The 16703-nt window shown below is 39.9% G+C and overlaps 1 protein-coding gene across 4 annotated transcripts in view; it reads left to right on the top strand.

Moving 5' to 3' along the window:
* The window catches only part of LOC144005810 (roundabout homolog 1-like), a 112772-nt gene that overhangs the window by 21831 nt on the left and 74238 nt on the right, over window positions 1-16703 (top strand). The window contains exon 1 of one of the 4 annotated variants that reach the window (XM_077504175.1): window positions 416-804. The exons of the other annotated variants lie outside the window; for them this stretch is intronic. Within the exon in view, the coding sequence (XP_077360301.1) occupies window positions 744-804 (61 nt within the window). The 5' untranslated portion in view covers window positions 416-743. Of the gene's footprint in view, window positions 1-415; window positions 805-16703 lie in introns of those variants that run through there. 4 annotated transcript variants of the gene reach the window in all.

The following is a 16703-nucleotide window of genomic DNA, read 5'->3' as shown; positions in this document are numbered from 1 at the left end:
TACCTGTAAACTCTGGAACAAAATAATAGACTAAATATATATTTTTTTTTTCTGATTTTGATTTGAGCGTCATTTTACATTAGCTTTGTTTAAAAGTCTCTTTTAGGCTAATATGATCACATGTGAAAATGTTCCAATTTATCATGGATACTTTGAGAAAATTGTGTAAAAACAACAATGAGCATTCCTTCGCCCAACATTTACTAGCTATTAGCATTAAGTGGTACAAAAGAGGAACTTAATTCTTGGGTGGTTTATGAGTGGAATCTCTCGTCCTGCAAATCCGAGCCCTCCTCGTGTGCGCACTGACGACGCACACGCACACGCAGCGCCTCACATCCAACCAACGCCGCTTCCACTTTTGCAGCAGTCTCGCGTGGGCTTCACATTAAAAAAAAAAAAAAAAAGTGGTCGCAACTACATTTCTATGCGATCATCGCCTTCTTGCACGAAATGACGATTGGACTCGGGCGATGCATGCAGCCAAGTCGGTGTCGGAGTTAAGAAAGCCGAGTGGAGAAAAAAACATTTTGTCTCGAGTGGGATACTTCATCATCGAGGATTCATCTCAACTTTTAAGTGTCTGTCTCTGAGGAGTGGCTGGCTGAGGTTCCGCTATCGAGTTATTTGATGCAACGCGACCCAGACTGACTCGGACGCAAAAAAAAAAAAGTTGGGATTTAGATGAACTATAAACTGCACCGCCTTCAAAGTCCGGAATACTCCGACTGCTGCTGCTTTGAATGATGCCTGCCTGCTTCGAGAGGATTTACTGGATTTGGGCATTTGTGCACCTTTGTTCAGGTACATGTGTATTTTGAGGCGTTAAGCTTTTAACAGTGATGACAAGGAGGATGATTTTCCAGTTTGCAAAATTGTTCCGTTATCTGTTCATTGAAAATGCACTGCTAAAAGGTGGAAGGGACTTACAAGTTGCATCATTGAACCCTTTTTTTTTTTTGGTCGACTTTATGTGCCCTCAAGTGCCCCCTATTATCCTAGTAGCCTATTTAAAGGTATCTCATGCAAGCCTCCTTTTATTCAGCTCTCATCTCACCAGAGGAAGTTAATTGCCATAATAGGTGTCAGAACGGTGAGAAGATTTATGTGAAAGTATGTTTTATGCATAAGCACATTGGCGTGTGTGTGTGTGTGTGTGTGTGTGTGTGTGGCATGCGGTTAATGAGGAAGACTGCATTGGGTGATCAGTCCCATAGCACCAGTCAAACCAGTACATGTTTGGTATTTTAACTGGATGGGAAAATAAGTGGTAGCCCAGAGTGGGCTCATTACGAGAAAGAGTTTGAATTCTTCAAAAAGGACACTTAACAATAACAACAAGGTTATCAGCTTGTTATGTGATATTTGTATTTTGTGCTTTATGCTGTTCCGTAAAAAATGGGTGTGTCACCAAATAATGTGAACAGTCAAATTGTTGGGGTTAATACAAATGTATCAACCTGGGGGGATTAGTATTGCAAAAGTACTGCATGTGAAAGGATTTGATAGCAATTGGTGATACATATACTGCATTGGCATAAAAAAAAAAATTGTGTGTGAATGTTCAGATCATTTCGAGTTCTTATTTTAAAATGTTCTGATAAGGCATAATTTGTTGACTTGGTGCGACGACTTGTGAAAGAAAGGGGATATATTACATTAAAAATTGTGTTTATTCGTCTTTCCACTTAAAGGTTTAACCCGATAAAGCCTGAACAATGAAATATATGAGAATATATTCTGATTCTTTGTAAATAGATATTTATTGGTCCTTTTGAACAAACATTTTATTTTTTTAAATCAACTTCCACATTTGACTTTTGATTTGTGCCATATTTGATACATCCGGTCACAATGCTTTAAATTCGTACATTTATAACTGTCAAAAATATAATAACAAAGAGACATATCGAACATAGAATTTCCAAAAATCAGAAAGAACATTTCCCACTATCGTATAGGTGTCTCTACGTTCTCAATTGGGGTGATCAATTCGGGTGATACTGCCCTCTAATGGATTATCCGTGCAATGCATGTGTCACATCATATACGTCAGGATTTTAATGGTGAAAAAAATGTTATACTCATGAAATAGAGGGCTCAAAATGTCATACACTGTAAATTTTTTTACTGTGAATTTACAGTAAATTATTGGATAAGTTTTGCATTACTTTCACAGTAAGGATTACAGCAATTTATTGTGAATTTACTTACAACAATTTACTGTAATTTCACAACTGTGATATTACAATGCATTGCTGTAAAAGCACAACTATATACTGTAACTTCACAGCTTCAGTGGCAAAGCAACTACTGTGATTTTACAGTACATTGCTGGGGAATTACAATATTTTGCTGTACATCATTACAACAAGGCCCTGTACTTTTACAGTGGGTACTGTAAAAGTAATGCACAAGTTTACAGGAATTTACTGTGAAAGTAATGCAGATGAAGTTCCAATTTACTGTGAATTTACAATTATTTTACAACTGAAATGTAATATGATGCATTTGGCTTTATAGGGTTAATTTTTGGTCAATCACAGGCAAACGATAGGAGAAAGAAAAAAAAAAAATCAACATTTCCTGATTGCACCTGCCTCACTCAGTCTGCACAGACAAAGACAGCTGTCAGTAACATTAGCGGTGGCAGCGGATTCATTCATTCGCGGTAAATGTCAGACACTGAGTGATGGGTTTATTTAGTGCAGCATTTTTAGGGCTGTGGGGATTTTTCAACTTCAGAATAGCTGCGGGTTGATTAGTAACGGTTTTATTTGCATATCGTTGCATAATGAAACCATTGACCTTCCATAGCTCCTCTATTGCGGTGTTGAGTTTGAGTGGATATTTTCTGACCATGTTTGTTGTGAAAATGCAGACCTTCTCCACATCAAGAGCTCAAAAATAAACACCACGACAACAGGTTTCCGGTTTGTTGTCTTTACAATTCCAAACTGACAAATCTTGGTCTGACCGCACTGACCACAGACCTTTACGAGCGCTCCAGCAGTTTCGCTCTATAAGTCATTATTGTTCCCTCTCCTCTCTGTTGCTCTTGAAAAATGCCTCAGATCTGCCTTCCAGCGTGGTTTGAAGATTGTAGTTGCTTCAAAATTAAAGAATCTGTTGGCAACAAGCTGGTAATTGTATTGATTTATTCAGCTGATGATTCCTGACATGCCCTCCAGGAGTGACTCAATAATATTGAACAAGGAATAAAGTAACATTTGGGATTCTCGTGAGATTCTTCTTTGGAATCAAGCATTTCCAGACACTCACTGATTTACTCAGAGCAACCATTTGTAACACAATAAACAGATGTTCGAGTTACTTGTAGCAACACCTGACAGTATGCGCTGTATTTGTATGCATTTCTAACAGTGGTTCTTAAAGTGGAAGTTCATCTCAGGGGGCTGCCATTTTCCCATTTGTTGTCGACTAAAGATGACATCAATGACCAATCACACCTCACCTGTTTTCTGAAGCTGAGCTGTGATTGGTTGTGACCTGAGCAACTGTGATGTCATCTTCTGTCGACAGCAAGTGGCAAAGTGGCAAAAACACTTCTGAGATGGATAAAAATGGCTGAATTTTGCTTCATAACTCATTTTCCACAAATGTAGTATTAATTAGAATGTCATGTTTAGATTAGTGCGGTCAAATATAGCATATTATTGTCGAGAATTTTTGGGGTTGACTTCTACTTTGACCTGGGTTCGATCGAACGCCTGCCTATGAAAACAGGGCCCCTAATATTACTGTTATGTGCTGGGGTTGGATCTCAAAAACGCAGACACAAATAAGACCTTAAATATTTATTCACATTGAGAGGTGTGGAACAAACTTGGCTAGACGAGAAATAACGAGAGTTGCACAGAGGAACAGAGGTAATAATCCGACAAAAACACAATTCTCAGACAGGCTTATATAGACAGCGAATCAATCTGATTGGTTGTGGCTCGACATGTGGGTAACAGGACTGACATGGAATTTTCCGATTGGCTGTTGACCAGATAAAGAGATTAAAGATTCCTGACATCACAAAGCTTCTGACATCACAAAGCGTCTTACCAGTTGAAACTCGATGCTGGTTACATCAGTTCAAAACAGACACGTGCCCTCACGGTCATGACCCAAACCTAACCTTTGCGTGGCCCAAGCATAACCCTTACATGACCCTAGTCATGACAGCAAGCATAACCCTTGCATGACCACAGTCATGGCAGTAAACATAACCCTTGCATGACCCTAGTCATGACAGTAAACATAACCCTTGCATGACCCTAGTCAAGACAGTAAACATAAAACCCTTGCATGACCCTAGTCATGACAGTAAACATAAAACCCTTGCATGACCCTAGTCATGACAGTAAACATAACCCTTGCATGACCCTAGTCATGACAGTAAGCCTAACCCTTGCATGACCCTAGTCATGACAGTCAGCCTAACCCTTGCATCACCCTAGTCATGACAGTAAACATAACCTTTGCATGACCCTAGTCATGACAATTACGACTAGCGAGTGCCATCTCTACTTGAAAATTATTGCTTGCACTAACGTTTCATTAAAATGTCACCACTATTCTTTCAGCATTAAGCCCTTACCGTTTAAACACTGAGCTGTTAAAGTTTGAGGTTAAGTATTTCAGTTGTACTGTGACAGGCCACCTGGAATTACTTTGGGAGTTTAATCTCTGGCTTTATAAAGCTGCCACCCGTAATGGATGCCAGATGATGCATAACAGCCTAAATGGCCATCATTAAAAACATGCACTTGTGTCCATGTGGCTTTGTACTACACATCTTAATTATGCATCCCCAGAGTGATGCTGTGACTCTCCTTGCCATTTACCTGCATTGTTTGGAGGGTCTGTTTAAACAAGGAGTCATGGTGGGAAATTAATGTAACATTCCGTGCTTTCTTTGTCGACACGTTCTTAACAAGTCAATATTACAATTACCTCCAAAGATGCTGTCGTTGAGCGAAAAGGCCAAAAGAAACAAATTGAGTATTTTTTTGTTTTTTTAAACAGTGGATGGATGGTTACATTGCACTACAAGCACCTTTTTTTTTTCTCAACATATCTCATTTTTGTCTTACAGAAAATGTCAGGTATTTTGGAATCAATATGTTGTTGCGCTCAGAAAAGCGATAGTTCACAAGGTTTGAACAACACATTTTGGTCTTCAATTGATATTGATTGCAGAGAGACGGTGCTGCTATTTGGCCAGATAAAAACGAATGGAGGAGTCAAAGGAGATGAGGAAAAAAACCCAAAACAGTAACAATATTTGAATGCTTTTCAGTTGATCACTTTTGTTGGTTGGTCGAGCTCACTGATATCGCTCTGTCGTCCCAAACTGAAGACGTGGTAGTGGTACGGGTTCAATCAACGCAACCTCCCATGCTTGCTTTTATTATTTGCGAAGAAGAAATGCCTATTTATAGTCTATTTGCTAATTACAGGCATTTATAAACTTCCACAATGTTTTTTCCTTTTTGTCAGAAAGACTTCTCTTACTCTTTGACCAATCCAACATAACTACTGCGGTCAAATGAAGCCAAGCAGTCACATGACAACACGTGCCATTAGCATCATCACAGTAATTTGTATGCATAGTACATCAACAGAAAACAACTCAGTGAAGAGGGAAAAATACGTGTGGTAAATAAAAACTACGACAAACGGCATGTCACTGTCAGGTTCGGTGTGGTGGTGGACCCAGGTGCAGGAGGCCAACGAAGCAGAGGTGCTCAAAAAAAGAAGTAATTTAATTAAACCAAAACTAACGCCAAAACATAACCAAAACATGAGGGAAACATGGCAAACAAAGTGGCAGCAAGGCAACAAACAGCAACAATGAACCAAACAGAAAACAGGTGACTAAATACACACAGACTAATTGACAATGACTAGACACAGCTGGGCGAGACACACGAGTGGCAGGGGAAGCTGATTGGTCGATACACTGGGAAGGGAAGACACACGCAGGTGGACAAGGTTAACAATAACGAGACTTTGGGAAACAAACCAGAAAGCAGAAACAAACATGACAAACTCAAAAACCCAACAAAAGCAACAAAAACCCAAACCCCAAACCATAACAGTCACGAGAGGTATTAGAGCTGCACAGGACGTTAAAAAAACAACAACACAACTGCTGATGGCAGTGTGGTTTGTGCCATTTTTAGCAATGTCAAAGTAAGACAGATTGGATTTGGGAGTTATTCCATCCTGCTATATGCTAACAGCTCCACAGAGGACGAACCACTCGAGACATCTGGCTGACTGGAATTGGTAGTAAACAGGTTTGGGTTCACATCATGTATTACTCATATTTTGGCGAGTGACATTATTGTGACATGAAATATTGACAGACACTTGTTATAGAATGCTGTACCTTCGGTAACGATGGCCTGATTGGCGATAGCTAGCTTATAGCGCCGTCTCGCAAGCTAACAAGACTCCCCGGGGTCCTTCTGGAGTTGACAGTGATGAGCTGAGGCTGTCTGCTAATGAGGGCTTTTTTTTTTCTTTTTTTTTTTGCCATGGATGATGGGGCTGATGGGATATCTTTGTACACCAAAGAGGTTTCATTTTGTGAATTGTCAGATTCCTTCAGTCCTCCCCCGAGTAATACTGGCTTTTAATAGGCTTGACTGGAAAACAGTTTGATTGGAGGGATTCTTGAAAATTCAATCGTTGGAACATATCTACACATTCACAGACGTAAATGCTTTATTTTTAGTGTCACTCGCAGTAATTTTTATATTTATCTAAGCTACAGATATGATACATTTTTCATTATGATGCTACCATATTAACTCATTTGCTCCCAATAAAGTGTAAATACGTTTATTTTTTTTAATGTTTTACGTGTCCCAAAGACGTATTTATACGTTTTGTTGTTGTTGTTTTTTTTATGCTAAAGTATATAGAATGCTTTGATGCAGCCTCTCAACTGCAAAGAACGGTTGCAGAAATGGTAGTTATTACACAAACGGCCAGTAGGTGGCAGCAGAGCAAATGAGATCAACCAGGGCCATCGAGAAAAAAAGCTAAATTACTTACAATTTTAAATAGATTTGTGAAAACTGATAAAACTTAGCTCTCTTCTAATGCTAATTGCTGCAAAACGGAACAGATAGGAACATACTTTAAGACTTTAATCTTTCTTTTGATAGGTTCCATGCTTTTATAGCAATTGAACACAATATTCTGTGGGCCTTGCAAAATCAGTCAAAATTCAGTAAAACAGCCGGGAGCGAACGGGATTGCGTCTGTGAAAATGGCTGGGAGTGAATGAGTTAATACCTTTCTGACAGTGACAATTGTGCCAGTGTTTGGCTATGAAATATGCATTCATACATTTGTAATGGTGTTAAAATAATCTGCAATTCATGATCGCTTCCCTTGTTTACTCGCTGATTTCCTGCAATGCGTTGCGGAGTCTGAACACGGTTGCCCACCCAAGGGAGAGTAAGGGGGGTGGGTGTTGGAGTTCACAGGTCATCACACTTCCAAACAGGCACGCACACGCACTCCAAGACACACACATAACTCCTGATTTTGAAGAGGATCGATTACTGCCTGCCATGCTGCGAATTGCAGGTTCCTAGCCTAAGGGAGCCTCCCACACCTGTAGTATATCCCTTTTGCATCCGTCATTTGTCTCTGGAAGGACAAGAAAGGCATTTCTATATATTATGACTTATGTTATACCTACCATGGAGTATTTATACATCCACATCCTTAAAAATTATTTTCTTTGTTTTGGTATTTCCCAAGACTAGCACAGGGAGAAGTGGGCTTTGTGCACTGTAGGAGGGAATGCAGCCGACTCAAAGACAATTGAAGAGGCTCCCCTCATTTCCTTTGATTTCAGCACAGAGAGAGAGAGAGAGCTGCGTGGGGTACATGGCTACTGGTACTCTCAATACAGGAGATGGGCATGTGCAAAGTACATTTAAAAAGGAACTGCAAGAAGATCTCTCAACCTTAAACATTTCTTGCAAATAATATATTATATGTGACCTCACAAGCATTCTGATTAATATTTGTGAAATATGAGTTATGCGCCCAAATCCAGCCGTTTTTATCCATCTCAGGGGGCGCCCATTTTGCCACTTGCTGTCGACTGACTATGACATCACAGTTGCTCAGGGCTCAGGCAATGACCAATCACAGCTCACCTGTTTTCTGAAGCTGAGCTGTGATTGGTTGTTTCCTGAGACCTAAGCAACTGTGATTGTCATTTTCACTTGACAGCAAGTGACAAAAATGGCCACCTTCTGATATAAGGACTGCTGGATTTTGCTGCTTAATTCATATTTCACGAACACAATATTAAACAAAATACTATATTTAGGCTGCATAGAACAGATTATCGTCAATAACTATTATTTTTTGGATTGACTTCCCCTTTAATGGGCACTTTGAGACCGCTCGTGCATCCGTGTTTGACCCCTCGCCCCCGCGGGATCAGTGGTTGCTATTAAAATTGTCATATTTAGGAACAAAACATGATGACATCCACCACACATGTCGGCGAAGCTCGGATCTGTCGCCCTACACCTCAACTTAGACCTCCTTTTACCGAGTCTAAAATCTAGGCTACATTTAGCTAGTCTTCTTTTGGTCACCAAATTGTCATATGCATCAGGGGCCGGCAATAAAATACATCCGAACACTTATCGAGATGTAGCCCAATGTAGAAAACTCATGCAAATCTTGACTTGCCCTGACTCAAAAATGAAGACCTATTTGTTTTTATGCTGAGTGCACAAGCCGTCTTCTAGAATAGTCATTTTTCTGAACGAAATATTATGACATCCACCACATGTTCGCAAAGCTCAGGATTCGTCTTCCTGCGCTTTTAATCAAATCCACCCCAAGTTGTGCTACCTCAACTTAGACCTTCTTTTAGCTAGTCTAAAATCTAGTCTACTTTTTGGTCACCAAATAGCCAGATTCGCCAATGGCGGGAATTAGAATACGCTGGATCACCTACCGAGGCAAACCAAATCACAAACATGCTAAACTAGACTTGCTGTGGTATGAAAATGAAGACATACCAATTTTTACACATTTTAACTCATTGATTGCCATTGACGTGTATATCCGTCAATGGCAGTGAATGAGTTAAGTCAATTCTGTTCCCATTGACGTGCATATCCGTCAATGGCAGTGAATGAGTTAAAACCACACACCCAGAAATATCATTTGACACATGCAAAGCTTAGGTTCATGATTTTTTTATTTTATTTTATTTTTTTTAATCCTGAAGACCATTCATTTCTGAATATGCTGTTTTTAACATCCAGATTTACGACTTCTGCGGATATTAAAAGCTTTCATAGCCATGTGTTTATACTTCAAGCGACTTCTAAGACCTCTAATATGTAGTTATTCTTCAAACTGAAACAAAATGTTTGCACCCCAGTGACCCTGCAACTTGTCCATGTATGATTGAAGAGAATCCGGCGATGATTGAGGTGCTTTCAGAATGCATGCAGCCTCTCTCGGGTGTGGGTTTAACAGTCTTCGGGTGAATTCATATTTTGAAAAGCCAGCTTTAAAGGTCATGGAAATGGTATGACCTCAGAGTTGCTTCTTGAGGTTACATCTGTGGGAGGCGTCTCGTCTCCAGCGGGGCGTTATATAATCAATACCGTCAATATGCTTTGTGGAGAATCTTCCACGTTATTTTCACCTTTCACACCCAAATACACCCAGAGAGGACATATCGCCACGTAAAACGTGGATGCAGACTCGCAGAAATCATCATTTACGTTAATTCATTGCAAAAAAGCTGGATGACTATTATAAAAGGAAACACATGAGTCGTGCAATTCATCTCTCTGCCATCTCCTCCGTCCTTCTCATCTTTCTCCTTCAATTCCTCTGTCATTACTGACAATGTTCAAAGCCCCCTGCGCCAAGATTGCGGCATAAAGAGCCTTTTTTCCCACCAGAGCTTCTCTCACGGCTAGAATAACATTAATGCATTTAATTAGATGGTCTATTATTAGATGGCATTGCTTTGAGTTCACCTGTCAACCCACAGGCAAGACTGAAGCTTATGGATTCTCGATTGCGTATTATTATTCGTTTTGAAATCAAATAACGAAGAAAGCCCTCAAATAGATATCCCCCTGAAACTGCTTGGCTGTTTTCAACTCTCATCTAAAGAGCTCTTTTCCAAAATGCTATAAAGTATTGCACATCAATTTTTGATCTACCCAGACCTGGACATTTTTTAAACATTAATTTTACACACTAATAAATTACTCGATTTATACATTATATGTTGTGTAAAACTACTTTTTTTTTTTTTTTTTTTTAAAGACCATCACCATTACAAATACTCAACTCGAGTAGAATTACAAAAATAAAAAAATAAAAATACAATGACTGATTATTTGAAAGAAATATAGCATTTTCCTTCAAATTTCATGAAAATAATGGCAATTTTCTATTCTTCTAATTTGTATTTGCTGGTCATAAAACAGCTAGGGTTATTGTAGTTTTGGAATTTTTCATTTTAGTTAATTTTTTATTTCGTTTTGAGTTTTTTTTTTTAAATTTAGTTAATTTTAATAAGTTTTCAGGGTCGTTCTGTTATTTTTTATTAGTTTTATTTAATAAATGTTTTAGTTTGGTTTTAGTTAGTGTCAGTATTAGTTTTATTTTATTTATTATTATTATTTTTTTAAATGTATATTACTTGTGCACAATATTTAAAAAACAAAAAAACAAAAACAACACCATTGGAGCGACATCACCTGAAGGTGCTTTTCTATTGGCCGCTGCGAGATGACATCACTTCTGTGTGACACACTTTCAAACGTTATTCTGGTTATTTAGTGCATTTTAAGCAGGGTTATATGATGGCTTGACAGAAATACTGACTTGCTCGACAATAGTCTGCACTCAACGAGTTTCTGAGTGATTTTTAATGAATGCAGATAGCAAATTGTTGCACCATTGTCGTTACAACAGATCCCACCCACACACTTCTGGCCTTCATGAGATTTTCTGGTACAACAAAATAAATCTTCATTAAATAATGAGAAAAGTAATTACTAAATGTAATTAAAATTTAATGGTAAATTGTTTCCTCATAAATCAAAGCATTGTGTAGTTAAAGGAGAGATGAAATATTACCATAGTATTAGACTCATAATGTGACTCACTGCATTCAAAGCAGTCTCTTTATGCAAATACAGTATAATAGCTAATAATGCATTATTAAGGACTCATTTTACATCACTGGATGCTTCACTATTTTGAGTTTGGTCATGATGGTGGTACTTGAAGAGCCAAGTATTTTCGAGGTGCTACTTGACATTGACTCATTTATAGACATTTCAATCAAAATGGACAGAAAGCTGAATTATGGTTTTTAGCCAGAAGCCTTTCGTTTGATGTTCAGTCAACTAAGTAAGTGTTGAGTGGAAAGACAAGCAATTAAAATTGCACAGATTGAAATGAACTGCTTCAGGTTAATGAGGAGGAAAAATTGGAAAAGAAGTGAACTGGGATTTTGTCAATGTCTGAATGAGGAGCGTTGTCTCTGATAGACAGATGTGGCTGCCTGTTATATTTTGAATTATTGTAATTACCACTTGTATAGATTTTTATAGATTAAAAAGAAAACTTGAGGCAGTCATTAATCTCACGGACTTTTAGTCCCTATAGTTTATCTCACTACAGAAAGCTTCACCTCCAATTATCGAAACTCCCAGCAGCCATTTCTGTTTTCTGTTGTTTAAAGCCCTTTCCCTCGTCTGTTCACTTGGCTATCCAATTAAAATGAAATACGCCTTCAGCTTCTAATTAACGCAATTCTTCAGTTACATTTGAGATATTAATGAATCAAATCAGCAGCATCAACTGTTGCCAAGACTTTCAAATTGGAAGCAAGTTTTCGACCCCTTACTTGAGAGTCCCTTCGGGTCCATCTGGGAAATGTGGCCAATCTCGGCAAGTTTAGATAATCATTGTGCTTCGGGCGCTTATCACATCACTGCATCAGGGTGATAACCGCTGGCAGAAGGCCAGTCTCATTTTCGAATGTAGACAACACAAAGTGACTGGACTTTGTACGCTGCATTACCACCAAATCAAAGCCACCAATTGAAATAGCGTAAGAAGTTGGTGGCTGTAAATATGCAACTGAATTAAAATGATACTCTGCAGTTTACAGAAATTGCTCAACTTGGCATCTCTGACTGCCATCACGCAACTCAACTGAGTAGTTATGGAGAGCACTTTAAAACAACCACCAGTGTTTTCTTGATATGGAACCCAGGGGCAGCAGATACAACGAAAACAGCAGAGGCCCTAGAATTGAACCCTGTGGAACACCATACATTACGTTATACATGTGTCAGGGTATGTGGGGTATGGATGCGGCGGATGGACCCAATGGCGGAGAAGCAAGGCAGGGAGACAGATGGGTTGGGAAACATGAGGAACCTTATTTACAACCAAGATGGTGATGGACGTGACGGGACGGGACGTGAGCAGACTGGTTAAGACGTGGACAGACTTGGTAGACTTGGCAGAACGTGGACAGACGCGGCAGGACATACTTGGCAGGACATGGACAGACGTGGCAGGACAGACTTGGAAGGACATGGACAGATGTGGCAGGACAGACTTAGCATGACGTGGACAGACGTGGCAAGATAGACTTGGCAGGACGTGGACAGATTTGACATGATGAGGACAGACGTGGCAGGACAGACTTGGCAGGACGTGGACAGACTTGACATGACGTGGACAGACGTGGCAGGACAGACTTGGCATGACGTGGCAGGACAGACTTGGCATGACGTGGCAGGACAGACTTGGCATGACGTGGACAAACGTGGCAGGACAGACTTGGCAGGACGTGGACAGACCTTGGCAGGACAGACTTGGCCGGACGTGGACATACTTGGCATGACGTGCACAGACGTGGCAGGACAGACGTGGCAGGACAGACTTGGCATGACGTGGACAGATGTGGTAGGACAGACTTGGCAGGACGTGGACAGACTTGACATGACGTGGACAGACGTGGTAGGACAGACTTGGCAGGACGTGGACAGACCTTGGCAGGACAGACTTGGCTGGACGTGGACAGACTTGACATGACGTGGACAGACGTGGTAGGACAGACTTGGCTGGACGTGGACAGACTTGACATGACGTGCACAGACGTGGCAGGACAGACTTGCAGGACGTGGACAGACTTGACATTATGAGGACAGACGTGGCAGGACAGACTTGGCATGACGTGGACAGACGTGGCAGGACAGACTTGGCAGGACGTGGACAGACCTTGGCAGGACAGACTTGGCCGGACGTGGACATACTTGGCATGACGTGCACAGACGTGGTAGGACAGACTTGACAGACGTGGCAGGACAGACGTGGCAGGACAGACTTGGCATGACGTGGACAGATGTGGTAGGACAGACTTGGCAGGACAGACTTGGCACGACGTGGACAGACTTGACATGACGTGGACAGACGTGGTAGGACAGACTTGGCAGGACGTGGACAGACGTGGCAGGACAGACTTGCAAGACGTGGACAGACTTGACATGATGAGGACAGACGTGGCAGGACAGACTTGGCAGGACGTGGACAGACTTGATACTTTTTTTTTGTTGCTCGACATAGTATGGGGAGAGATTACAATAATAAGGAAGTCACATGACGTACCATCACAACAACCACATGTTGTCTACTGAGCGCACCAAAGCGGGGCATATCGACACGAATCATATTAGTCAGGTGTGTGTCCTGACCTCACCAAACCCCTGAGACTTCGATCGACCCCAGTTAAAGAACCACTGTGTTAAAGTGTGTGGATATGGCTAACGTGTGAACATGCCGAGTGCACATTTGAGTCAATCTGTTGGATGATCTACAGCGCTATATTGTTTTAGGACTCACATTTCTATTGCACATGAACATTATTTTTTTTTTTTTGGTATAACTACCGTCTTGCATTCTCCAGAATTGCTATACCCCTCACCCGCCTCCCCCAAACCGACAGCGCCAAATACAACACGTTTAAGCACACAGGCATAATATATTCTCAGATTACTGTCTGACTATATAATTTTATCACCCTCTAGCAGACATTTTTCAAAGTTGAGAACGCTAATAGTAATGGTTTGAAATGTCATTGGAAGAAATGACTGTGGTCTTTCCTGTAAAAAAAAGAGCGCGAGAAAAAGGATCTTTTCAATCACAGCAAACGGGGGAGTAAAAAGCAATTTGTCAAGTCCACATTTTGAAGACTGTTTGCTCAGTGGAGCTGATTGACACAAGCAGGTTTGTTGCGGGGAGAAAAAAAAAAAAAAATAAAAAAGGTCAGGATATGATAGACTCCCAGCAGCCATTTCGCTTCCTTGCTGAACTCTGACATCAGTTTCTGCTGCTCTACTTTATTGCTGCGGCAGCATTGCTTCTTCTTCCAACAGGTAATAGAAGGAGGTTGTGCAGGGTACAAATTTTTTTTTCCCCATTTTGACTGTATACCTTTTAAAAATGAAGTTCCTGGCTGAAGGACTGACTGATTCATGTAGGCAGAATATCTTCCACCACAAAGTTAACTCTCATTTCTCTCAATGTATGTTTCATAAGACTGATGTATCCGATTGTTGATATTATTCGATCACTTTTAGAAAATGAAATTGAACACAAAGAAAATTTGTATTTTTCTGCGATCACAATGATGCATTTTTTATAGCACACACAGACGGTTTTCCTCAAGGTACTTTACATTTGAAGCATCTCTCGAAGCACACTTCGTAAATATTAGAAAACCAAATGAACGTCACAAGACCAAGCACAATTCTGGGAAGCAACCAACAAAAAATACTAGAGATGTTCAATACTATGTTTTTTTCCCCCAGACTGATACCAGTACAAGTATTCATAGACAACGATATCAAGTACCAGTACCACTAGTAAATGTTTTTAAAATGTAATTAACCGTATCGGTGGTTAGTATGGGATCATGATAAGCTAAACATAAATGCTAAGACACAGGGAAAATTTAAGAGCAAATTGAAAAACAGCTGAACGGACTCAACCACCGCTGGAACACATCTAATAATTTAGCTTCTGTGCCCTGCTGCATGATAAAAATATCACTTGCTCCCCAGAACTATTAAAAGCATCGATCAATGAAAAATAGTTTTGTTGTAAAACAAACCAAGAAACTTAGTGTCGCTCGGTCTGGGGCTTTTCTTAATGTGGTGGTGGTTAGACTGGCTAATGTTGACGTTAGCTAGCAGGGTGGTCTAGCAAGTTGATAACTATACTGAGCCGCGTTTTGGTAGGTTAACTTCAAACAGTAATACATACAACTTACTATAGCTATCTTAAAACACTGTTCATTTGGAAAGTGTACTTTCATTTCATGTTCTGTTCATTTGTAAATGTACTTTTCACATGCCCATTTGGGAGTAGAACCTTAGTTGCGCTTTAGTACTGTTTTGGCTCAAAAGACATAAAGGAACTGTTGATACTTCGTCATTTGAATACTGTTGATTACATTTGTTTTGCCAGATTGTCACAATTATTTTAAATAATGCTAAAATGCTAAAACATTAGCTACATGACCATCTGGCAAAACACGTAGCCACGGCAGACCCCGGAAGCTGATTTGCTCTCACAAATACTGATGGGCGCTGACCAGGCATTGGCGAAACTCATCACAAAATTCGAAGAGCAAAATGGAATAAATATTCCCACACAATAAAATGGACCACAAAGTCCAGATCAAAATAACAGTCCAGCCAGCCCTTGACATATTTCATACTCACTGAGCAAAGTCTTTCTATTGACTCGTAATGACATTTTAGCTCACATCTGGGCTGCTTCTACCAGAGGCTTAATTAAGTCGAAAAAAAAAAATGAAACAAGGTCATCCAGATGTTCACATACGTCACACAATGACACCAGTTAAATCTAATAAAAATGCAGTATGTATTAAATGAATTAGTTAAGAAATAATCTTCTTTAAATGGTTGAGGATGGGGAGATGACACAAACACTCACACACTCCAGGTGGTCAAATTGCATCATTCACTTTATTAAATTAATCTTGTTTCCACACATTTGAATTTGGCACCTATCTGGAACAACCTTGCCCTTGGAGTATTCTTATCAACTGGCCTATTGTCAAACTTTATGTGACTAGCATTCTGTTATATGCTGCCTAATCCATAATGTTATAATAGCTAGAATTGTGTCAGATGGGTAGAATTTTCATGCTATAGTCCCCGATACCAACTCCTGATACCACTAGTGCTTTTAATACATCAAAAAAGGCCGAATTTTAAAGCATGACCTTCATATCCCAGAATACCATCTTTCCTTAAGATTTCATGAAATTAACTCATTCACTCCCAGCCATTTTCACAGAAGCAGTCCCGTTCGCTCCCGGCTGTTTTACTGGATTTTGACTGATATTGGAAGGCCCACAGAATATTGTGTTCTATTGTTATAAAAGCATGGAACCTACCAAAAGAAAGATTAAAGTCTCTTCTTTCATCAGGAAAAAAAAAGTATGTTTCTATCTGTTTCCGTTTTGTAGCAATTAGCATTAGAAGAGAGCTAAGTTTCATCAGTTTTCACAAATCTATTTAAAATTGTAAGTAATTTAGCTTTTTTTCTACATGGCCCAG

Source organism: Festucalex cinctus, chromosome 18 (assembly GCF_051991245.1).
Source record: "Festucalex cinctus isolate MCC-2025b chromosome 18, RoL_Fcin_1.0, whole genome shotgun sequence".
NCBI classification, from domain to species: domain Eukaryota; kingdom Metazoa; phylum Chordata; class Actinopteri; order Syngnathiformes; family Syngnathidae; genus Festucalex; species Festucalex cinctus.
The sequence above is the reverse complement of the archived record's forward strand: the minus strand, read 5'-3'. Positions and strand labels throughout refer to the sequence as shown.